The sequence below is a fragment of the Haemaphysalis longicornis genome, unplaced genomic scaffold (assembly GCF_048455015.1).
Source record: "Haemaphysalis longicornis isolate Haplotype H1 unplaced genomic scaffold, Haemaphysalis longicornis Haplotype H1 scaffold_1, whole genome shotgun sequence".
In the NCBI taxonomy this organism is placed as follows: Eukaryota; Metazoa; Arthropoda; class Arachnida; order Ixodida; family Ixodidae; genus Haemaphysalis; species Haemaphysalis longicornis.
The window spans coordinates 156815963-156840707 of record NW_027526203.1 but is presented as its reverse complement, the minus strand read 5'-3'; the positions used below and the strand labels follow the sequence as shown (position 1 = coordinate 156840707).

At 46.6% G+C, this 24745-nt stretch overlaps 1 protein-coding gene across 1 annotated transcript in view; it reads left to right on the top strand.

Annotated features, from left to right (window-relative positions):
• The first annotated feature begins 5006 nt into the window (after window positions 1-5006).
• LOC144166811 (phosphatidylinositol phosphatase PTPRQ-like) overlaps window positions 5007-24745 on the top strand; it is a 45575-nt gene continuing 25836 nt past the window's right edge. The window contains exons 1-4 of the mRNA XM_077696303.1: window positions 5007-5118; window positions 19986-20147; window positions 21904-22230; window positions 24320-24616. Of these exons, the coding sequence (XP_077552429.1) occupies window positions 5070-5118; window positions 19986-20147; window positions 21904-22230; window positions 24320-24616 (835 nt within the window). The 5' untranslated portion in view covers window positions 5007-5069. The remainder of the gene's footprint in view (window positions 5119-19985; window positions 20148-21903; window positions 22231-24319; window positions 24617-24745) is intronic.

The following is a 24745-nucleotide window of genomic DNA, read 5'->3' as shown; positions in this document are numbered from 1 at the left end:
AGCCGTGCGGCATTACGTGCGCACGTGCCGCGATAGTCAACGACGGAAAGCTCCACCACTCCGGCCAGCGGGCCTCCTGCACCCTGTCCAAATCACCGAGAAGCCGTTTGAACAGGTCGGGATGGACCTGTTGGGACCATTTCCGACGTCGTCCGCGAGGAACAAGTGGATTGTAGTCGCCACCGACTACCTCACTCGGTATGCAGAAACAATAGCCTTCCAAAGAGGAACTGCATTCGAGGTTGCCAAGTTTTTTAGTGACAACATTGTTCTCCGGCACGGTGCCCCGGCCATTGTTATTACGGACAGAGGCAAAGCGTTTACTGCTGGGCTTGTCGACGCAGTGATGCAACTCAGCGGTACAGCACATCGGACCTCAACAGCGTACCACCCGCAGACAAACGGGTTGACTGAGCGGCTCAACAAAACAATAGCGGATATGCTGAGTATGTACACCGACGCCGAGCACAAGACCTGGGACGCCGTATTGCCATACGTCACATTCGCTTACAATACGGCTCAACAAGACACGACCCGGATGACGCCGTTCTTCCTCCTTTACGGCCGTCCCGTGACCACTATGTTGGACGCAATGCTGCCTCACGACACCAGCAACGACAACATGCAGCTAAATGAGTTTACGGAACGAGCGGAAGAGGCACGTCAACTGGCGCGCTTATGAACAAGGCAGCAACAGCGCTATGACACGCACCGTTACAACCTCCGTCACAGGACTGCCGTTTTCAAACCCGGCGAACGAGTCTGGATATGGGCTCCTGTTCGACGTCGAGGACTCTCTGAAAAGCTCCTAAAACGCTACTTTGGTCCTTATAGACGTAACCTACGAGGTTGTGGACGACGGAATTGTTTCTCAACGCCGGCGTAACCGCCGCCCTGACGTCGTTCATGTCGTGCGTATGAAGCCCTATCTCACACGTTGAGGGACAATGATGCAAGCGCATCCATTTATTTTTTTCCAAGAGCTTTGCACGCATCGGGACGATGCTGTCTCGACGAGGGGGCAAATGTCACGTGGATATTTGTCAAGCCGCGATGTCCTGCTTGCGATGTGTGCGATCGCCGTGCAAAGTTCAATCCCCAGTTAGTGCTACGTTCCGTGCTTCTTGGCCAACCAGGTTTTTGAAGACGACGACATAAATGTGTGGGGCCACCGCTCGCGGGCCAGACTGAATCAGCCATCTTCGCAGAGCCTCGCCGTGCTGCCTCTACTCTTCGGTGTAGCGCTACGCCTAATAAATAGGTACATCGCCATCCTGCTATCTACACCTCCGTCTACCAAGACGCAACAATATATACAGATTCCTTCAGTGTTGTGCGGGCGTTGTCTTTAACAAAGTCTTCAAAAAATCATGTTGTAAATCTAATAGTCAAGGGTATTATGTCTGTACGTCCACAAATTTCAACTAGTCCTTTGCTGGGTCCCTGGCCACTGTGGTATAGCCGGGAACGAAGCAGTGGATCGAATGGATGCTGCTGCTACACTGTTGAATACAGTAGACATAACCACATCACTCTACACCGACGTCAAACCACACATCAGAGAACAACTTCGGAAAACATGGCAAACACACTGGAGTAAACAAATAGACAAGTTACAAGTAATAAAACCACACTTAGGACCGTACACCTCCGATACACGCAATAGATACATAGAAGTCGCCTTGGCTAGATTACGGATAGGGCACACGCACGCAACGCACTCGCACCTGCTCACTGGATCTCCAAGACCTCTGTGCAGCAGGTGCGGAGAGGCCCTATCCGTGATCCACATCTTCATACAATGTAAGGCACTCGACATTACACGACGCAAACACTTCCCTCAACTACACACACGACATATTCCACCACAGCCGTCATACTTCTTAGGAGACGATGCCATGTTTTCTGTTCAGCGGACGTTTAAGTTCCTATCAGAAGTTCATTTCTTAGAACTCATCTCATACCACCCATAGTTTTACCCCTGGTCCTATACACATTTAGAGATCTGTACTACAAAGCTGCGACTTGGTGGAACGGTGAAAGCAGGAATGGAATACATCGCTCTGTATGCGTTGGCGCGGCCAGTCCCAGGTCCGGTTGGACCCCGTCTATGTGCCTGGGGATTAGTTGCCGCAGGTGGCCCGCTACGCGTGACACCGGTCCCCTTTTCCGACCACCGGATCGTTACTTGCGACGTCCAACTCGGCCACACTTTTGTTGCTCCAAAGCCATGTAAGCGTTCTATACTGAATGCCACCGTGCTAAAAAGTACTTTGTTTATTGAAAACACACCAAAGAAATAGGCGATGGGGCGCGCCGTAGTGGAGGGCTCCGGATTAATTATGACCACCTGGGGATCTTTAACGTGTGCCGAAATCTCGTACACACGCACGTTTTTGCCTTTGGCCTGCATAAAAAAAGCGGCAGCCACGGCCGGAACCGAACCCGGAATGTCCACGTGCTCAGCCGCACAACGCCGTAGCCACTGAGCCAAAGCGGCGGATCAGTCGCCTAAGCAGTGACCCGTCTGCGTGCTTGTTTGATCCAGTCAGTGCGGGGACGTTGAACTTGTGTAAGGCGGAGCACTGAGGGCGCATAAGAGCTTATCGCTGAAAGCAAGACAGGTTTTACTAGCAAGCTTGTCTTTTTACTTTACCTTTGAGCAGCAACCGTAGGTCGACGTACTCACTCGTGAGTGAACTCATTTGTACACATTTGTAATCAAACTCACGAGTACGATGATGAATGAGTACGCACCCATATTTAAAAAGTGAGTGTGATGACGAGTGCGTACAAACGTGACTACAGGATTCGTCAATACAGTACTCATCAGTATAATTACTCGTAAGTATGTATAGTACTCATACTCATAAGTACTGTACTCACTAGTATGAGTACTCATGAGTACTGTATTCTTTAGTGGGTACTCACGAGTTATGTACTCATGACTACTGACTACTGTGATCGCTAACGCATGCACCCGTGAGTACAGGAACTCGTGAGTAAAGCAGCGCAAAGAAGTTGTATCATGAACTCGAGCCGGGATGCCCGTGTATAGTCGCATAAAATTAGTGGTGCTCCTGCGCCGCTTAACTGTAAGGGATCGTAAAATGAGACAAGGAAAACCGCCGCTCTCTCCGTTCCCGGTTAAACGATCTTACCGTTTTTCGGCGGTCACCTGCTACGGTGCAACCTTTCTAAAGATGCAACCTTCTAAAATGTCGCAACCTTTTTAAAAACTCTTCGCGGGCTCATCGAGGTCGAGGAGGAACAGCCAGGAGAATTCCAGAAGGACATCAAATTCCTAAAACAAGAATTAAGAAAGGAGCTGGAGCGACGCTATTGGGGAGTCCTGGTCTGCAGTCGGGAAATGCAGGTTGAGCTCCAGGTACAACCATCAAAACGCTTTTTTTGTCACTTTCTACAGTTGATACAAAAAAACTTTGAAAAACATTTTTGGTCCCATACCCTGGCTGGCTCGTGTCGGGACCAATGATTAGACATACCGCATAACTCAGCAAAGGGTAGTCAGTGGCAAACGGAACAGGTACAAATACATACAAATACTTTCGAGCCTTCGAGTGGGAACGGGGTGCTAAAAAAACTTTACCGAGGTTGAACACAATGGCGTTCTTGCCTACAGGAGTCGGGAAGTAGCTTACGCCTCCTCCGACTACTTTTCCCGACTATTCAGCACCGACGAAGAGCTCAAACGCGTCCCTGAGGAAATACTGCAACGCTTCTCGAATGTGTCAAGCGATATTAGGGAAACAATAGATCCGCCCATAACACCCTCTGAGGTAGTGCAGACAATTAAAAGCTGCAAAAAGAATAACAACAAATCCCCGGACCCGGATGGAATCGTCTCAGAGTTCTACTCAACTTTCTGCAAAGAACATAGCCCCGTTCTCGCGAGTGTCTTTGAAGGCGAGTTTCTTTGAATCACATGGATCTCTTAATAGGCGTCCTTTGCCTTATTTTGTTCTTTTTAGGCTTATTACTCAAAATTTTAGATTGGAAATTTGTAAACTTATTATCTATTAAACGCTTATATAATTTGCTTTTTTTGTTTTATAATCTGCTCGGCTGTAACCTATTGCCTATTGCCTATTCTTGCATTACGGTGATTGCTTGAAAGAAAAACTAAAAATTTTCTCCAAAATTCCAATGAAACGGTTGAGCATCTTGAGCCCAAATTTTTCTGTATGCATCGGTTCAGTCAACTCCGGTAGGAGGGAGCCAGCGTAGGTCACGGAAACGACTTCCGGGCTTTTGCTCTTGAAGTACTCCACGCGGCTGTCCTCCGGCCGGTACGCCAAGCACGGGCGGCATTCGCTATGTGAAACATGTTTCCTGTCCGGAGAGGTGGAAGAATTAGCTCAAGTCCCTTCGTCGGCTAAGGAAATAAACAGCGTTAGTTGCGCGCGCGCCCATGCACGGCCGGGGCACGGTACCGGCTAACACTATCGTAGCGTAAGCTAACCGCTATGTAAAACATTATTCGTCTGCCGCGAGTGGCTGATTAAACAGCGAAATTAAGATTTGTAAGGAGGAAATAGGAACATGAAAGCAGAGTAGGATACGAGTGTTCACCTAATTCCTGTTTACTTTGTATAATAAGTGCTGTGCTGTGTGAATATTTCTTGTATGCATCATTCCATAAACGTATAGTAGGCGCCATGAAACAAAAAAAAACATGAACAGCAATCCCGTTCTCTGCCCCCGAGACATGAGTTCGTTCACACCAGTGACTGTGCTGGAAGTGCTTTTGTAAATATGTTGTCTTTTTTGTGACTGGGGTCTGGGAGTGGCAGAAATGCAAACTAACCCAAAATTCCTGCGTTTACACAGATCATGGAATACAGTTGTGTTTAAGGCGACCCTTATCTAATCAGCCAGGCAGTTTTTCCCTGTTTGTGCAGCTTTCCGTGCATTTCTTGCACTGTGCCTGCTTATCGATAAGTCGGAGACGTTCTCAAGTGCTTACTCTTCTGTGTCTGCGGTGTGCATACGCGATGCCGCAGTCAGTACACTGAAAACGTTTCCATTCCATCATAGCAGAGTGCAAGATGTGGAAGGAAGCAATCCTTCTTCTCTTGAATCTCCTAGCGGTCAAATGTGAGTACGAAGACAAGCCCAAAACTTTGCCTCCTCTTACCTCACTCACCGGAACTTTTATTTGGAACTTTTTCGTTGCAACACACACCCAGCAATGCGATTGAGCTGCTGTGGTATAATTGAGTTCTACTAACTGAATTCCATTGCAAGCAAGTCGGGAATGTTATTACGGCGTAGGGGGCTGTACAAGAAGGATGCACGTACTTCGTGAAGGCAGAAACTACTGTCGTCTTTTCTGACCGTTCCCTCAACCATTTTGAGCTCGTTGTTGTGTATGGGTTTACCCTTATATTGAAGCTGTGTATCGCCAGGTTCCTACCAAACCTGCCTCCGTCTACAGAGCCGCGTAAAAATAAAGAATTTTCGTCACCAGAGCTAGTGTAAAATACTCTGTAGCTCTCAATCTATCTTAGAAAGAATGATTAACTCACATTGACCGCGGAGATGACTCTATTATTACGTCAAGTTTCATCTTATTGTCATAATTAGTTAACGGTTAAATTGTTAACGTTACAGAATTCTGGCCTGCTGTCAATACAAGGCCTGCTACGGAGGAAGTATGGTTACAGACAATGGCTGTAACTATTGGTTAATCGCTGTATACCATTAGAAATTATATAAAAATTCCCCGCTTAGGTGACTGTAACATTACATCGAGTTATTATCTACTCTTCGTATCTACTCTTAGTTCAAGATGAGTCGTACATATCGTGGAATTCCCGCGTGCTGTCAATACATAGGCTTCTATAGGATGGAAACGGACAGACCTGTCCGCTAGAATACTACTCTAGTGCTTCGAAATTTCATTCAGCTAATTATTCAAAAGTAAGCTAAATAGCAAATTAGAAACAAACGTGTTTAGTTGCGTGTAATCCTTGCACCGCACCCAGCATTCCTTGTCACCCTTCTTCCCAGAGTGGAACGACACTGCAGGTTTTTTTATACGCACTTATGTTACGATTCGTGACACAGAGAAGCTTGGAATGTTTGTGACGGCTACAAGACAGCATTAAAGAACGTCATGAACCATTCTTGTTCTAGAAAAGGGCCATTGTTCTCAGATAAGAATCGTTGATCGCACAAGGCCCCACGCGTAAAAGCGACACCTGCTACTTCTCTTCGAATTATAATTTTTACCACCTGAGAAGCTTCAACAACCGGGATAAGCTCGTACAAAAGCACGTTTCTTTGTGTTTCTCCTTCATTCAAAAACTTAGATTGATTGATTGATTGATTGATTGATTGATTGATTGATTGATTGATTGATTGATTGATTGATTGATTGATTGACTGATAGATTACAGGGTTTAACGCGCCGACGCAACGCAGGCGATTAGGCGCGCCGTAGTGGAGGGCTCTGGATTAATTTTGACCACCTGGGGATTTTTAAAGTGCGCCGAAATCTCGTATAAACGGGCGTTTTTGCATTTCGCTTCCATCAGAAAAGCGGCCGGCATGGCCGGGAAACGAACCCCTGCGACCTCGTGGTCAGCAGAGCAACGCCTAGCAACTGAGCCACCGGGGTGGGTTTATAAAAAAAAAGCCACCGTGGATAGGAACACATCTGTTAACCGCGTGGACAGCACCACAACGCCATAAGGACTGAGCCTCCTAGGCAGGTGCTGAAATCTCAATGCCTGGGAAAGATATCGCCTAAGTTGCCATCTGTGGCGACAAAAAAAGTCTGAAAAAACAAGATTTTCCACAGCGTGCAAATTTTCAGCATGTGGCGCTTCATGCTAGCGTTACTAGAAGCGATTATTTTTCCTTGCGAGGTTTTTGGGAACATTACAGTTTCCCTGAACACCCGAGAACCTCAAAACATAACTGAATTCGCAGTATTTCACACCCTAACGTGCTTTCAGGACGAAGCACCAAGACTTGTTTTGCTAAACCTACATTGCCTAAAAAGTATCAAGAGCTGCAAGTAATCAGGGATGGCCCCAAACAATAAAAGAGGAAGCTGCTTTCGAAATCCCGAATACTTTATTGGAATGCGCGCATCAGAAATCCCAAACCTACTGGGTCGCTCCTTCAAGCACGCATGCCCATTTCTTGGGGCCCAGAGTTACTCTCGGAAATAAGCTTGCACACGGCCCACTGACGAGTTCTTGTTTAATTCAGCGGAACACAACTGCGCAAGCTGCGCACGTAAATCCTCTAAAAGTGGGATTACAATTTAACAAAAAACATGAAAAAGGAATTGCCCAAGGCTCGACTCTGAATACCTTTCTTACAGCCCTTTGGCTGCAATAACTATTTGTGAACTGTTGCCCGAACATTGCAGAGATGCCCTTTTGCGGATGGCGCAAAAGCGACTTGCTGCTTGCGCCAAAAAAAGGGCGCCAAAAACGGCGACTGTGTAGTTTGCAGAAATCTCCAGTATGCGTCGAATTTCGCGTATTGCGTAATGACCATGTCTGGAGTTGTAACGACGGTGGTACAAGGAGCCCGCAAAGACGTAACCAATGATTTGCTCGTAAATTTTCTTCCCACGTACGTATCCATACGATCAGGGGCGACAACCTTAGGGGAATTTTTTTGTTTTGCGGAAAGCCTTTAAACAATTCAGTGATGCTGGTATGTTTCAGTATGCAATGGAATTTAAACAATTCAGTATGCAATGGAATTTGAAGAAGCCACACTCGTTCATCCCGGAATAGCCAAAAAATGTAGCTGAATCTGGCGCAGAAACAGGCAAACTCCCGCCGTCGCCGAAAGAAAACTGTCATCATGTCCCACAGATGACCACGAAGAAATTCACTCGAATATAACGAACAGAATATGTTTCTTCGACGCGCTTAAATGGAAACTGAAGGCAAGTAGCCAGTTGGTCTCTGACGAAAGTTGAACTGCTCAGAAGCCCTCTCAGCGTTGGTTCGGCGGCAAAAGATGCTTTCATTGCCAAGAAATTACCAATTGAAAAACGCATTTCAGCCCTCGCACCGTTTCATGACGTTTCGCGTTACGTAACGGGTTGCCGGAAGCGAGTGAGACAGCGGTGTGGCCTAGCAGGAAAACTAAAACCTACTGAGCGAACCGTCGCGGCCGAGCCACTGGTCGCGAACTCGGTGCATACGACAAAACAACCTGCCCGCGTACACTTCCGTTATATGTCACTCTCTTTGCGCGCCAATCCTCGTGCCGTACAGGATGTGAGATGGTGGTTAAACAATGTGAATGTGCCGCGCGGCCTTTCACTTAACCTACAAAACGTCCAGCGGCAGCGCAACCACAGCGGTAACGATGAATGCGGCGCTCATTTGATTTGCATTCTCGTTAGGGATAGTCAGGTTGTAGTCGCTTCGGTGAACTCGGCTTAACATCGTGGCGCCAGCTGTTACTTGGACTTCCAACAGCGTGAAACGCTAAATTCTTTCGTCGCGATACGATAACGATTATTGCGGCATCTGTTGAATGTTATGCGAGGCGAGTTGCCGATTAGCCCATCTAGCGCAAGTGTTCCTAGAGCTTTTATGAGCGCCCAAAGCACCACAAAGAAACCCATTGGCGCCAGTAGGGAATGAAAAGCGTGTGTAATATGGTACAAACATCATTGTACCTAAGTACGCACCGTAGTGGAAGCATAGCAGCACACAACGCCCTGAATCAAAAGACTTGTTTCTACGCACAAATTTTATTCAACTTCAGGACAATCAAGAAGTGGTTTCGAACAAACACATCGTTACGGCATGCGTCTTGAGGCCGAAGCGCTGAATTATCAGGCTATCGACTGCCTCCTGTTCGTGGTAACTCCCACCTTGCGATTTACGGAGGCGAACAAGTCACTTTACCTCGGCGAATCCGAGGAGGCTTTAAAAAAAATCGCACACACTCTACATACCCATTGAGAGGTTGAATCGTCCCTAGGGCGCCAGTGACAATTCCAGCATAGCAAGCAAGCCCGTCCACCCGCAGGAGCCCGCCGTCGCATTTCATCGTGATGCACTGATGATTGATTGTAGGGTTTACGCGCCGACGAAACGCAGGCGATGAGGCGCGCCGTAGTGGAGGGCTCCGGATTAATTTTGACCACCTGGGGTTCTTTAACGTGCGCCGAAATCTCGTACACACGGGCGTTTTTGCTTTTCGCCTCTATCAGAAGAGCGGCCGCCACGCATTGTGATGCAAACGCGACCACAACACACACACAGCTTCGGCCGCCGGCCTGGGTGCACAACTTTGTCTGGCCAGACAGGGCTACGTGAGGGACCAATAAACTTGTTCTATCGGACCCAAATTAGGGTCCACAGAAGAGCGGAACCGTGGAAGGCCGACGCGCTATACTTGCCGTCAAGAAGTGGACAAGGAGGTAACAGGCATGTGACTACGCTGAAGCTGCAATGACCATCACAACCGCCACCGGCGACACGACTTGACAGCTTGCCATTGTCCGAACAGCCTGAATTATGCCTGTGCATTTATAATCGTGGATGAATTCTGAAAGTTTACATGCAAAGAAAGATTTTATGTTTTTTTGAGAGCTTTTGGGGGCTGTACTTGCTCTGTTGTTGTTCACGTTGCTCTTGGCACGTCCGCTCAGTCGCCGTCTACGCCATCTTTGCTGAGCGACCGACAGCTTCACTTTTTGATTACCGTATTTACTCGCGTAATGACTGCACTTTTTTCCCCAAAATATGATGCAAATTTAGGGGTGCGATCATTACGCGAGGTTAATTTTTTGCGAAAAAAGTTTCAGCGCAGAAAACGCAAGTTGCAGGTCAGAATGTTTCCGAGAAGTCTCATGAACATAATCAACATAACAAATAAAAACATAACAACTCCACCGACCACCGAATGACCACTGAGTTACGCAAAATGCAGTGTTTTCATTACGCAACGCGCCGGAATTACGGAATTACGGAACGCACCGGAACGAGTTTGCTGCGAGGTGAGAACCGGTCGACCAATAAGTGGCTGCTGCTGTCACAGTGTGGGACATGAAGACACGGCTGCCGACGCAGCAAGCCGAGCGCGTTTTTTTATATGTCTCGTGAGTACATTATGTGCATTTAGTGAGAGAGAGAGAGAAAAAGTAAAGGAAAGGCAGGAATGTTAACCAGGCTACGGCCTAGTATGCTATCCTGCACGGGGGAAAGGGGAACAATGAGGAAAAAGAGGAAAATAGAAAAAGAAGGGGAAAGGGACAGACATAGAGCAGTGTGGTGAGCCTAGCGGTAGGACACTATAGACAAACAAGTTCACAGAGTTCATAGCGGGTAGTCTTTTGCGATACAGTCTTTTGTGCAATTGCGTCGTTTTGAGGAAACACAGGAGCGCTTTTGTCGCCTTGTCCGCAGACGACGGAGAAGGTCAGTGGCCCAGGATTGTCTCCTCAGAGAACGGGCGCCGAGAGTCTAATTTTCGTAGAGTCGCAGAGAGCTGGCTGCGTTCGGATGAAAACCGTGGACAATCGCAGATGACACGTCGTATGGTCTCTGGTGTGTCACAGACTTCGCACGCCTCACTGGCTGCCATTCCAATCAAATAGGAGTAAGCATTTGTGAATGCGACTCCAGAGACGACAAAGAATGGTTGCATCAGATCGTGGGAGGCCTAATAGAAGGGGGCGCTGGAGGTGGGGGTCCAGGGCATGAATACGAGCGCTCGTGAACTCTTGGGTGGTCCATTTGGATAGCGTGATCTCCCGAGCAAGTTTGCGGAGAGTTCTAGGAGGAAACAAAGGTAAGCACAACCATAGTCATCAAACTTGGCACACATACGAAATTTGGCTGCGGCAAGTTCAGGGTGCGATCATTGCGCGGGAAATAAAAAAATTCGTTTTTTCACGAACTTCAGGGGTGAGATGATTACGCGAGTGCGATCATTATGCGAGTAAATACGGTATTTACGCGATTATTTTCAATGTGCTGCCCCAGAGACGAGTATATTTGTTTTCTGGAGATGCCGTCTATCTAGCCCGACCAACTTCGGTTTTGTCTTCATGGTCCCTTTAAAAGGGCACGAAGAGATCCCATAAAGCATACCAACTTTTGGAAGGATCAACTATCAATTGTTTCTTTTGTAAGAACGGCTGCTTCTGAGTAAGACCATTTTGCAAGGCCCAAGCAAGCCAGCAAGGCCGAAGGTTTGAAATTACAATTCAGTACTCTGGGGCACTTCTTCATCTAAAGGTTCCAGACGTCACCCTCGTGCAAATACGGGTTTAAACAAGAACACCTGTTAATAAAGGAAAACTTTATTGTTCCCATTGATGGCGTCGGTAATGCGAAAACACCCTGAAGGAAAGCGAACTTTCTCTGACGTTGATGATCAATGATGGTCGGTGAAGTGAAAGAAAAAATTTACACCATCTTCCCGCGAGGGGAACCATGGGGTAGATGCAACGCATCGGGGGTTGCCGTTGCGTTTCCTTTATGTTAGCGATGTCAGCGTGTGGATTGCTGTTGTTGTGTATCCTATTTACGCAGAATCTTCACCCCCGATGCGTTGCATCTACCCCATGGTTCCCCTCGCGGGAAGATGGTGTAAATTTTTAACCGAGCGCAAGCTGCGCGCTAACGCACAGCTGGCACGGCGACGGGAGCGAGCGCAGCCGAGTGCAAGCACGGCCTCCGCGATCGGCTGCCGGCGGCGCGCCGTTGCAACGGCGCGCCGCCGGCAGCCGATCGCGGAGGCCGTGGTGCAAGCTGCGCGCTGACCGCGCTGACGCACAGATGGCGCTGCGGTGAGAGCGGTGGAGGGCGCAGCTGCCGCGGCGAGGATAATGGGGGAGGGATGCGGACTACGCCGCGACAACGACGCGGGACAAGGCGAGTTGAAGAGATGCGTTGCATCTAAAAACGCTTCGGTGGCCGTAATTGAACAAGGGTCCCTGGCGTTATGAAGCCGGCGTCTAAACGATTGCTCCCTTTCGACATGGTCGAAGCTAAGTCCAGACTCACACGACAGCCAAAGAATCGGTCACGAGAAAGCTTCGCGTTCAACCATCGTCTTGGTTAGACGGAAGGGTGCATGATTTTTTATTAAAAGTGAGAAACTTCTGTGTGACATGAAAAACCCTCTATGCAAGGATGGCCTCAACAGAGATATAGTGTCATTAAACGCGAAACTTCTCAGACCCTGTGCTCGACCACCTCTGCTTTCACTATAAAAAGTTATGGTCAAATCCTTCACTACACAATTCCTTCTAGTAACAGATTTCCAGAGGAAGAAAAAAGTTTCTGACCCTTATAGAAAGGGGAATATTACGATAGTGGCGAAACCTTTTTTGCGGGAAAACTGCAAAAATAAATATATACGGCACGCTTTAAAAAAAGAATTTGGAGAATGGGAAATGAACCGAGAAATGTTATGCAAGCCATTGGCAGTTCCCACTTAGTCTCACAATAGGCTTGGGGGTGAAGCAATAGGAAGGTTCTGCGTACTTTGTACACATTTTTACAGCTTTTATTAGGTTATAAAGACGATGTTACGCTGCACACTGCCTAACGAAATATAAAACGTGCCGGGCCACTGTTATTCACGGGAGAAATTTGTTCAGGGATTGATTTAATCATTTGTACACAAAACTTTTCGACTTGAAACAAAAAAAGGCTGCCATCCTCCCCCGCAAACGTGAATGTCCAGCGAAGCTTTTGTAAACTACTACAAATTCTGATGGGGCAGGGCATGAAATGTTTCTCGTCATCTCGGCGGACTTGTCGTTACCGCTCGGCTTCTCTGGCGGCAAATGCTGGGTCCTGCTTAGCCTGGCGCGTGCACTCCGCGTCTTGGGCGAGAACTGCTCTGTTTAGTGACACTAGTACTGTCTAGCCTTCAAACATAATCTTCAAACATAGCCTTCAAACAATGGGGAGGGTCCAATCGTTCACAGGTGCCTTAATCTGCATAATGCGGTTTCGATGCTTGTTTTTTGTTTTTTTTAACGAGGAAGTTAGAGTCAGTCGTCTTACCCACTCGGCTACGAGCGTGACTTAGTACCCGAGAGTCAAACGGCTGACTCCCTCGGACGGCTTTAGGATGCTTACACTGTTCGTTGCACCTAACGCTACTCAAGAAAAGCCCAAGGAATTCATCGATATCAAACTGCGACACCTGTACAGGCAGGGACAGGGACCCATTCTGGTGGTAGGCGACTATAACGTGAACACCGAACGAGAGACGTGGCTAGATGACTACATGATGAATGCCTTTCGTATGGTTTGCCTGAGCAAGTGGGGAACTTGTGGAATGGCCATGGACATCGTCTTTGCAAACATGGACACCGCTCAAGTTGATAAACTGTGTCCGCCACTCTCAGAGTGTCGGTGTACCACAGCGAGTACAAGGTGATACTACTGAAGATGAAGAGAACACATAGTACGTAGGAGAGTGCATCGCAAGCGCTCGACGCCGTCGGAAGGGACTGCGAACGGGTAGTTCTACCACTGCCATCGCCACCACCAGCCCCACAGACAATGAAAGACGAAGAAGAGTTGGTTGAGGTCTTTAACGGAGATGAAGAGTACTCGACTACACTCGAGGAGGACTAAATACAGTTTCGCTGCAACTTCAGGTCTCCCGCGTGGTGTCAGCTTTTATTTATTTATTTATTTGTTTACTTATTTATTTATTTATTTATTTATTTATTTATTTATTTATTTATTTAAGGACCATTCACCCGTACATAAGCATTGCTAACAGCGATAGCTGCAACCATAGACAAAGAAAACAATATCAATATCAAGGAACTTAACAGAAAAAACTATTTGGCACAACAAACACACACAACTGCAAAACAACAATCGCTCCGTGTACAAAGCAGTTCCAATTCAGCGGAGTTCATTCCATGGGCGAGCAAATAAGTACTGTTAAGATTGCGTTTGAAGGCGTGCATCGAATGGGACTCAAGTACCGTTTTCAGAATATCAGGCTGTTTGTTCAGAAAAATGGGCATTAAACAGCAAAATGCCTGGGTCCCATCATTTGTCCTAATCATTCGGCGTTTGTGTAGTTTATGTCTAAATGTACAGCCCGTGTTGGGAGGTTGATGTGTATATAAAAGGCGGATTCATCAAGTTTCATTTCGTTACAAATGCATACTGAAAGCTTAAATTCAAACAGCTGCGTAATTCTTAGCAATTTATGCTCGGAGGAGGCAGGTGATGTTTGTCCCTAGTGATGGCGATTTTCAATGCAGCTAACTGCTCGTTTTTATAGGGCTGTTATCTGTTTCATGTTCCTTATACTGGTACCCAATACTAACAAGCAGTAGTGCAAGTGAGATGGCACCAGTGGATAATATAGTTGACGTAATAAAGTTTTCGGAACCAGTCCTCTACTGTTATATAACATTTCTATAAATCTTGACACGTTTGCACGTAACCTATTTATACTAGTGTCCAGCTCAGGCTTTCTTCGAAAATAACTCCAAGAAATTTGTATAAAAAAACACGCTCTATAACACATTTTTGAAACTGATTTTGGATTTTATAATCATCCGGTTTATTTCTAGGTTTGAACGCTACATATTTAGTTATTTAGTTCTTCCAGTGTTTAGCTGCTATTGATTCACTTGTAACCCTGTTGGGAAGTCATCTAATCAAGTATTAACAGCCGTATTAATACTGCTTAACTGCCTTCCAGAGAAAAATACACCAGTATCGCCAGCATACAATATGATGTCTGGTGTTCGTGGTATTTGTTCAATGCCGTTAATATATATAATAAACGATACTGGCCCGACAATTGAACCTTGGGGAACCCTCTAAGTGAATATGAGTAGGCTTTACTGCAAGTACGCTTCAGAGCAAACATGCAATGCGCGAAAGCGAGCTTGCACACAGAAAAAAAAAAAAAACCGAGAGTGTAAATCATGGGTATATTAGTCCTTTTTGGTAAGATGACATGTCATCACTCCGCTACAAAGGGGAAACCAATAGCAATCATCAATCATCATCATCAGAGCTAGCAAAAATCTTCGTAAAGTCGGCTTCACTTTCAAACACAAATGAAGTGCTGGGAAAGGTAATATACGCTATCTTCTATCGACATATCAAGTTCGCAGGCGAAGAGCTGGCCGAAGGGAGATGGTGTGACCAAGTGAGAAGGAAGGGAGGGGATTTTCTCGGTCTACGCACGCAAAAGAAAAGCAATAAACGGGCGAGTTAGCTTATAACAGCTCCGGCGTAAAATATAGACATTCTGCGTCGTACCGCTCAACAAACCAAAAATTTCCAGGAGGGGAAGTAAACATTCATTTCTTCCTCTTTCACACAATGTCAACAGAAATAAGCACTGCTGTTAAATTTTGGCAAGATAAAGTCGTGCTCTGAGGGCTGAAATTCTCGACGTCGCTCACGCTAGCGGAATATTGAGGTCAACTGTCAGGTTTCAGGAAGGCATATATCGTTTGCATGCACATTATTTTCCTGATGGGCTACTTCTATTCAAACCACGCAATGAAGTCCTGATAGTAACTGAATGCCGACCGGAGACATTTCCGACACCCACCAAAAAGTAATCCAGAATTCACAATGGAGAATCGTTGAAATGTGCAATAGCTATGCAGACGTTGCCGCTTCGTGTTGGGTTTTTGGGACAAGAAAAAAATCCCGGGCCACCTCCACTGACGTGAAACCTGGGTAGGGGCGAAGCATGCAGTGTATAAGTGTATTCCTGGTGCCTTAGCGTTTCTGCCAACGAAAATAAAACCACTGGGGGGTAGAAGTACACAGCTTTGCTGTAATAGTCTCCTGTCTTAGAAGCACGACGCTCTCTAGTGCGATGCGGAAACGAGTGTCTTGGTGTTTTTTTCAGTACCCGTTACGAAGCGCTGCCAGCACTAGGCGTAAACGAGTAGGTCTGTGTTGTTTGAGTACGCATTACGTTCTAGCGCGAGGCGTAAATGAGCTTTCCGGTATTTTAGTAGCGTGATTACATGAGGCGACGATTACGACGACGAAGAGAGGAGACTACAACAGTCACAGGCCCTAAGGGGCTTCGGCCCATCAAAAATATACAAGACAACAGTTTTTAGGTAGGGGCTTCACATTTTTCTTCAAAAACGGATGTTTTGCTCATAACCTGATTTGATTGATTGATTGTAGGGTTTAACGCTCCGACGCAACGTAGGTGATGATGCGCGCCGTAGTGAAGGGGTCCGAATTAATTTTGACCACCTGGGGATGTTTAACGTGCGCCGAAGTATCGTACACACGGGCGTTTTTGCTCTTGCTGATAACCTGAGTGTAGCCCAAGAATAGTTCGACCGTAGCCGACCATGGGCAGCGTCATATCAACAATTAGGCTATATCCGATTAGCACTTGCACTATGCAATGATTTTATGGTAATGGGATATCGGTAGTGCATCGATATCCCGATATAGGTGATGCACTATCATTAATTTTCTTTCTTTTAGTACCTGGTTCAACTAATCGCACTGAATTTAATATCAATAACTTCGCCTCACTTGCGCATATATCAAAATATCGGTTAAGTCGAAAAAAATTTTCTCGCCGTGCATTTACGTTCGAGAGGCCCGATGAATTCGGCCCCCTTTATTTCCGAAATGTTTTTTGGGGGGACCACGGATACCTCGAAATATCCACTGAGATGACACACGGCAATGTACGCTACAGTCAGCTGATACGGTCTCCGTGCGAGCGCTTATCTCCAACTACGACCCGAGAAAGCGAGATAGAGAGAAATAAGCATGAACGGGGTCGTCAACGGTAAATTCCTATTCAACGTGCCAAGCAACTGCGGGAGTTGAGAAAGTGATAACGCGTGCGTCACCGTGGGCCCATGGGTGGCGCCACTTGTGCGGGGGTGATGACGCGTTTCTATTTGTCAGTAGAATGTAGCGGCGGTGAACAGCCATTAAGGCGACGTAGCCCTAGAAAGCTTTTTTGGGGGCAAATGCGAACGCAAAACAGGGGCGCATCCCGCAGTTCTTTTTCTCGGCGATAATAAAATTTCATTTTTTTTCCGTGAGAATTATTCTAACTTCAATACGAAAGCGCCCCTGTGCAGTGGAGCTTTTGTTGCCGATACTAGCTCTTTTTTCAGTCCCCTGGCTACAAATTTTCGCCATTTCGCTTCACTCAAAACTCAGTTTATCTCGAAGTTTTAAGTGGGGTTTAAGACTTCGAGTTAACGAGGTTTTACTGTGTGTACAGCCTTTCCCAAAATTTTCTACGCCATGACGAAAGTGCACAGGCCGCGAAAAATTGAATGTGCAAGCTTACGTCCCGAGCGAGGCCTAATTCCGGAAAGCTAGAGAAAACACTTTTCTTTCTTGCTATCGTAAAATATTATTGTCCCACTTAAAGGTTCAACTCATTCTTTGAATTCTTTGCGGCCTAAAAGGCTTAGTATTTGCCTAAAAAGATTTGCCAAAGGGTGTACGATAGTTTCAGGTCAACTAGCATAATACTGTGCTTGCCTATGGAGAAGGTCTTGAGGCCTCTTATCAGTCCCAGGAAGGAAAACAGCACCCACCTCCATAACCTACCGCAGACGTTACACGGTTGTGCCGGATCTGTTTGTGGTCTAATAGACCAATTTATATTTTTATATCGATGTTTTTTGTTGTTTCATAAACACCTTTTATTTGCTCAAAAGTAGTTAATGAAGTGAGACTGGCCATGAATGTTTTGAATGGCCCCTGCCAACTTGTAAGTGCGTAGCCACATCCCGCTTGACGAAATCAGCTAGGAGTATGGTGTCAGGGAAATAGCACATTTGAACAGTAAACTTGCGTTTGAAAAACAGAAAAAAGCGCGGGTATTTGCAGTTAAGAACTCAGAACAGGGGTATACGCACGGCAAGTGAGATTTTTGCACATTATGTGCGAGACACTTCAGCCTCTCAATTGTTCGTTAACAAAAGCAACTGTCAAAAGAAGTAGTTCGTGAAGCCGCAGCGCTCCAGAATGGTTTTGGGTGAGGACTTACACGTACTTGAATTCCCTATGCAAGCCAATATGGTCTGAATTTGTTTGTTAGGTATCAGTACCTTACTTGAGAGCATACCCTTAAAAAACGACGGTGACGCTAATCAATGAATAGATGATTAAACATTTCAACACTCACTCGGTGAGCAACTGCGGCTCATGTCATATTTGCTACAAAGACACTGAAAATTTCACAGATTACTATAAATTGCAATATCCCAAGATTCCAGATTTTGTAGAAATTTATTAGTTCCGCTTGCAAAAAGACAAAGCTGTAGTTATCAGAAATGTATATTTGTGTAATAAAACCTCACACTGCCTGTGATTCGTTTTCCTTGTTGCGTTACGAAAGCGTGAGCACGGTAATTTTACTTATCCCTGTGTTTCGAACGGAGCGCCCTTTCGCTCTTTCTGTAATACGCCGCACCGGCCAATCATGTTTGATAGGGAAAGGAGTCGTCAATAACTTGACTGTCCTAGTTTGATCCACATTGTTCTCGGTCGATTTGGGCGATTCGAGAAAGGAAAAGCGTTCTGAGGTAGACGCCCGCAGAGCAGACGCCCTGGTATTCGATTATTCGGCGCTCGACTGTGCACTTCCCTTCGTTGCCTGTTTCTTCGCCACTTCGCTTTCCTTTCGTTTCTTGCGGAGAATAAGTTCGGCCCGACAAACGTTCATTTCAGCGAGCGCTATGTTTTATTCTTCATTGCGTAACAATGTGTTCTTCCTGGGCAAACTGCCACTTCGAGGAACTCTGCGCGACCAGATGATGTGGGACGAACATGACAGAGTCATTGACTTTTAGGCTACGTAATTTATTTTGACTGTTCACCTGGATCGCGGCACATTGACAGATGGTTGTGCCGGTGTGCAGGTCCGGCGGTAGTCGTTGTTTGAGGTAAGGGAAGCATGGAGATGGGATTTGGTCCACCACCAGTTAAGAAGCCAGGGGTGAATTGACATAATCAAGAAGTACTTTCTCGAGGGAAACGTTTGTTTTCAAGCTTGCGTGAGGTAATGTTAGATGCGGAATATAAGGACAAGACAAGCGGAAGAAAGACCCCGCTCGGTAAGGGGAGTAGGCGCTCTACTGACACAGTTGCCGTGTCTCACCAGGGCCAGAAAATGAGGTGACCAAAAGCATAGTTGACGTCAAAGCGAAGGCCCGTATACGGCCAGAGCTGATAGTGGGCGTGCATGTCGAAGTTCCGCCATCCACGTCTGAAGCACTGCGGCTTTCGTAACCAATTCGTTAGCTACGAAAGAAACAGTGGGAAGAAGCATTGATGAAGGGGGTCACGAGGAATGTGCAGGCGCCCCCAAAAGTAAACGGAGCATGGGCTGGAGAGTTTGAGGGGATTTCTCCGCAATGTTCCTAGCCAACAACCTCTAAGTGACTTTTCAAGAAAATCATTCTAAAATACACTCTGGCCGCACATATTCTATTTATTCTGGCAGCCGCATTAAATAGTAATTATTCTAATTTCACGAAGCCGCTCTCCGTTTACTTTTTGGGGCACCTGTACATTTGTGCAGGAGGAACGCTAGCCCCAATCCTGTGCTGCGTGTGTTGTGCAGAGCCCAAACATAGGCGTGGAGCTCTTAATTACGGTCATGTCGGGGCGAAGTAATTTTCAAAGAGGGCTAGGAGTCTATTTGACGATATGCTTATGTACGCCCTGCACGTGGGCAGTTTCAGGTTACATCAGGGCGTTCGCATCTCTGAGATAACGTTGCCTTATGGTTTTGTTGGGGCCTAACCTAATCTTCGTATGAAATTGTTGTCATATTATAGTTGATTCTTATAACAAGTTATAAACAAGAACTTATGTTAAACGCTCAGCGTGAAAATTTTGGTACCATGAAATCTCTTGGTTCAGTTCGAAGTGCAGGAAGTAGGTCGTTGCGACGAAGCACCCACAACAGTACGAGCCATTCTCCCACGTAGGAAATCTGTCTCTTTTCAGGTTCCGACGGGTTTGAAGATTACGGATTCCAGTGCATAGGAGGAGGAAAAATAATTCCCAATGTGATGGTCTGCGACGGAACGCCGGCTTGCCCACCACCACGGTGGAGCATCGATGCCCAGCATGAGTCCGAGAGTGCGGATGAAAGTTCCACTATTTGCGGTAAGCCCGTTGTTTCCTCCAGTTTCCTTGCCTTCTCCGCTTAGAAAGAGTTCGTGAAACTGTGACTGGCACAGTAGGGGGTAAAAAACAGCGGACGCATTGCACAGTAAAATATCAATAACGGTTGCCTTGTGTATGAGTGCTACGTATTTAAACAAAATTAAAAAAAAATACCCAGTCAAAATTTGTTACAATAAATATCAGTGGCTGCAGTGAAATGATTTTCCGGGGAGAATTTCTAACAAATGTTGTATTTTTGTTCTTTATTCCTAATTCGTCATTTATACGTGTCGGGCGCCTGTCATTGAATCGTATTGTATTGCCTCTTGCTTCATATAGCTGGCGAGGCGGCGTGATGAGAATAGGATGAATATGTGTGAAATTACAGGGAAAGTAGGCCCCACACGCAGCAACTTCTTTTCTTGTACTTTCAATCAGCTCACGCTGATTTTGTGGTAGCGAGCTGGTTGGGGGCTGCCTCCCATGTTTCGATTGCATAGTTAGAGTTGTTCTCCCTTGGGCATACCCTTGGATACGACCAGGATGCACGGAAGAAGGTGGATGTTTACCCGTATTCAGCACGGTTTCTGTCAATGTCAGACGTTTGTTACCGAATAACTTCGCCATCTAGATTTGTGGTTTGTATCCTGCTTAGATTTTTCGATTCTTGGGAGCTTGAGATCCCCATGTGGCGCGGGGAGGATGGCGGTCGCAGGCGCAGCATGAGCAGACGTGCTCCCTGTTTTTCTGGGAGGTGAGGAGGCAGCTGTGGTCACAGAATCACAGTATGCGAGATCGCGGGGTTCTTGTTCAGCTACGTTGTTCTCTTCAAGACCTTAGTGTCTGGGTGTAAATGGAATTTGAACGTTCATCGTTGTGGGTAAGAGAATTTGTCGCAAGCGTATAGGCATTCGGAGCACAACCAATGGTCCCACGGCCTTTTAGGAGTGTACAAGGATGTTTAACGTTCTATCCAGGAGTTCTGCTACGGAAATCGCCACGAAAATGGCTCTATTTTCACTCCTTCTATTCCGGAGGGTCATGAAGACAAGACGATTGCCACGGTAGTTCACTAGTCCACGACAAGTGTTGCCCTCGCTCTGTAGAACATCCCGTTGTCGGCGTATACTGTGTTTTCATTAACTTTCCCCAAAGGAAATTGATCTTGGCTTATCGCCTGTCCTTGTGTAAGTCTAGACCTATATTTTTGGCAAGGGGAGAGCTGTTATGGAGAATGGCTGGATCGATGACGTGTCCATGGAGTCCACGGTGAGAATGCAACGCTTGCGTGTGTCTGTGACTCGATCTATTTCTCAGCTTAACCGCAGAAGTATATCCCAAGCGGAAGCATGTGCTTGGACATGGTGTCTTGTATTCATCGGCTGCTCCTGCATGCTCTGTCACATATGGGAAAAAGCTATGGCAGCATATAGATGCCAATAAAGGTCACGTTTAGTCGAATATACGGTATGGCGATGTTGCTCGTGGTTGATTATGCTGCGAAATTTTGTTTTTCGCAACAACCGGAGGTCGCAATCAGAATGCAGTTCAATGCATCGCAATGAATGCCACCTTGCAGGGGAGCCACCTCTACTGTGGTAGGAATATTGCTGTGAGTATCCCAACCTTGAAAATTTCGAAATGACAGACACTCGGCGGAGGCACGGTAGAGCCGATGCGCACACGTGTTTGGTCCTGTAGTAAACTATTCAGAAATATGAACATGTGATTTCATGATCGTCTGTTTTCTCCACAGTCTCCGACATCAAGATTCGCACTCAGCCCTTGGGACTTAGCAGCGGCTCCTTGACATCCAACTCCGTTATACTGGCATGGACCCGTCCAGAATACAGTGGCCTCGCCCCGAAAAAGCTCGCTGGTTACATCCTGACAGCGGAGTCAACAGTCCATTCCTTCAAAACCACCTTGGAGCCCGAACTCACCAGTTTTAACGCCACAGAGCTAAAGCCGTGGACGCGATACGACATCATACTGAGGCCGTTTTACGCAAGCGACGCCCTAGCCGAGCAAGACCAGCGATTTGGAAGGGCGGAAGCATTGATGATACTTACAAAAGCGGCTCGTGAGTATATGCTTACCCAGTTCACATGCGCCTCGATTTCAGTTGTAAACGGGGAAGCTGTTGTTTTATAATAATTCTTAGCAATAATACTGCTGTGCTGGATTATTGGTTCGAATCTTGCGCGAACAAAACTGGTTGTCAGAAAAAAACATGGGGCGACCGCTAAATACAACCGCCATTGACATTGGGAGTTGGTGCTTTGCTTTAATGCGCCTCGATTTCAGTTGTAAACGGGGAAGCTGTTGTTTTATAATAATTCTTAGCAATAATACTGCTGTGCTGGATTATTGGTTCGAATCTTGCGCGAACAAAACTGGTTGTCAGAAAAAAACATGGGGCGACCGCTAAATACAACCGCCATTGACATTGGGAGTTGGTGCTTTGCTTTAAGGTAATTGCTTTAAGTGTATGCACTTCGAAGATTCGGCATAGAAAGCTAACTGCCAGTAGGTTAGCTTTGCGACACTTGCTTTGGACGAGTTATACGTAGTTTGAAATTCAGCTTCACAAGGTATGACCGGTGGTGAGAGAATGTGCTGTCGGGAGTGCTTGGTTTTCTACCAACACCGGGTAGTCTTTCTCAGTAGTGCCACTCGTAGATGCATGGATCTGCAGTACGACGTGGATTCGCGACTACTGATAGGGAAGTTCAATTGAAAGGCGCGGCGGTGAATAAAACCAGATTACGGGAGAAAAGCGGAGAGGGGAGTAATATATACCAGCTGCAAACGTTTACAAACGTAGTTAGGCTTTCAGAATCCTGCTTCTAACTGCAAATAAAAAAATGTAGGCTACAGACTTTAGTGTATATGCAATTAAGATAGATCCACGAGAATCGATAATTGGTCAAGCGGGAGCAATAACCAAAGTGACTGGTGTGTGCAGCGCAACCTCTTTAAAGGAGCCATGAAGAGAAAATACAGCTTCGTTTAATTTGAAAGAACTAGGATTCAGTATGTCACTCAGCTCCATTACAGCCACAAAAGATGTTTTTAACGAAAAAACAGCAAGATGTATTTAAAAACTTTCAAATTTTTCGCCATAGTGACGTGTTCTGAGCAAGAATTACGTCATACCGGCCAACAATAAAACATCATTTTCAGTGCGTTAACTGCACGTCAGCATTCAAGTGATGCGGTCAAATGGAACTAGAGGCCCCATTACAGACGTCCAGTCATGTGTCGTCGCGACAGGTCAGTTAGGCGGCCGCCATTCACACAAACAAGGTTCTGTGACGTCATAGAAAAGTTGCGGGAAATTGGCTAGGGGGTCGCGGCTGCTTCACACGTTTTCTTTAATATCTCCGTGATTTGTTCGAAGATTGCGATGATATTGGTATCATTGTTATCGGGACTAAGCAGTCTTTCTAATAAACCCAACTTGTATTTTGTCTTCATGGCTCCTTCAAATACAACGACGCACAGGCGCTCTGATTTTCTCCATCTTGCGAGGAGTATCTACAGTTTCCGTTTTGCAACATTCCGCCACAAGTATCGGTAAGCGCCGGTAGTATACGCAGTCTTCCCCAGCGGCTTGAGTAGGCAGGTGCGTCTTGTATAGTAGTTGCGATTTATTCATTCGGTTGCGCCGCCTGCTAATCTGGCCACCCCATGCCGAGTGCGGAGAAGCCCGCTTTTCATTTTTATTTGGTTCTTACTACAGAACGTGTCTTAGGCGCGTTCGCAAAGCTCTTTCTCTCTAAGGTCGCGTTGCGCCCTCGCGCTGCCGTGGTGCTCATTTTGTCGCGATGCCTGTGACACCGTGCTTAAATTTTGCCCCGCATCGGACAATATGGGGTTGCGCTACTGAACATCCCGACACCGCTGAGGTGTGTTGGGATTCGTTAAATCTAATCTACAAATGACAAAAGTACAGCGCCTAAATGCATAAACAACACAAAAGACGATGCTGCGAATGCCAACAAATGCCAACAAAAGCGTGCCAACATTAAGTGCTAACAAATGCTACGACGTGAACATAATTTATATGCAATTTCTCAGGGACATTTGTTACCACAGTACGGTGGCTTCGGTGCCTGAATCCATACCGGGGCACGCGCTCACTAACCTTGGCATATCCCCTTCCGCAGCACCTTCTGCTCCCCGCCATCTAAAGATGGCCTCGTCTGAGGTGGGTTCAGTCGCAGTGGCGATCTCGACTCCGAGGGCGTGGAATGGCCAGCCGCTGGGCTACCGCTACCACACGGACCTAGATCCCAAGGAACGAAGCGTCGACGTCAGTCCCGTAGGGGACGACGTCGTGGTCACCGTGCAGGCCGGAGCGAGAAGCGACTTCACGTTCTACGCCAGTGCCACATGCATTGATGAACTGGGCAACGAGCTTCGAGGCCCTGAGGCCTCTTTGTTCCTGTCCACACTACAGCCAGGTGACCATCGTTCCCAGATGCTACGCGTTCTTTTGCTGTCGGCTCTAGATAATTCGAAGTCGCTTAATTATAATTTTCGGTTATTTCTCGGTGATGTTCCGGTCCCGGCTATTGTCGGTGCAATTCAAT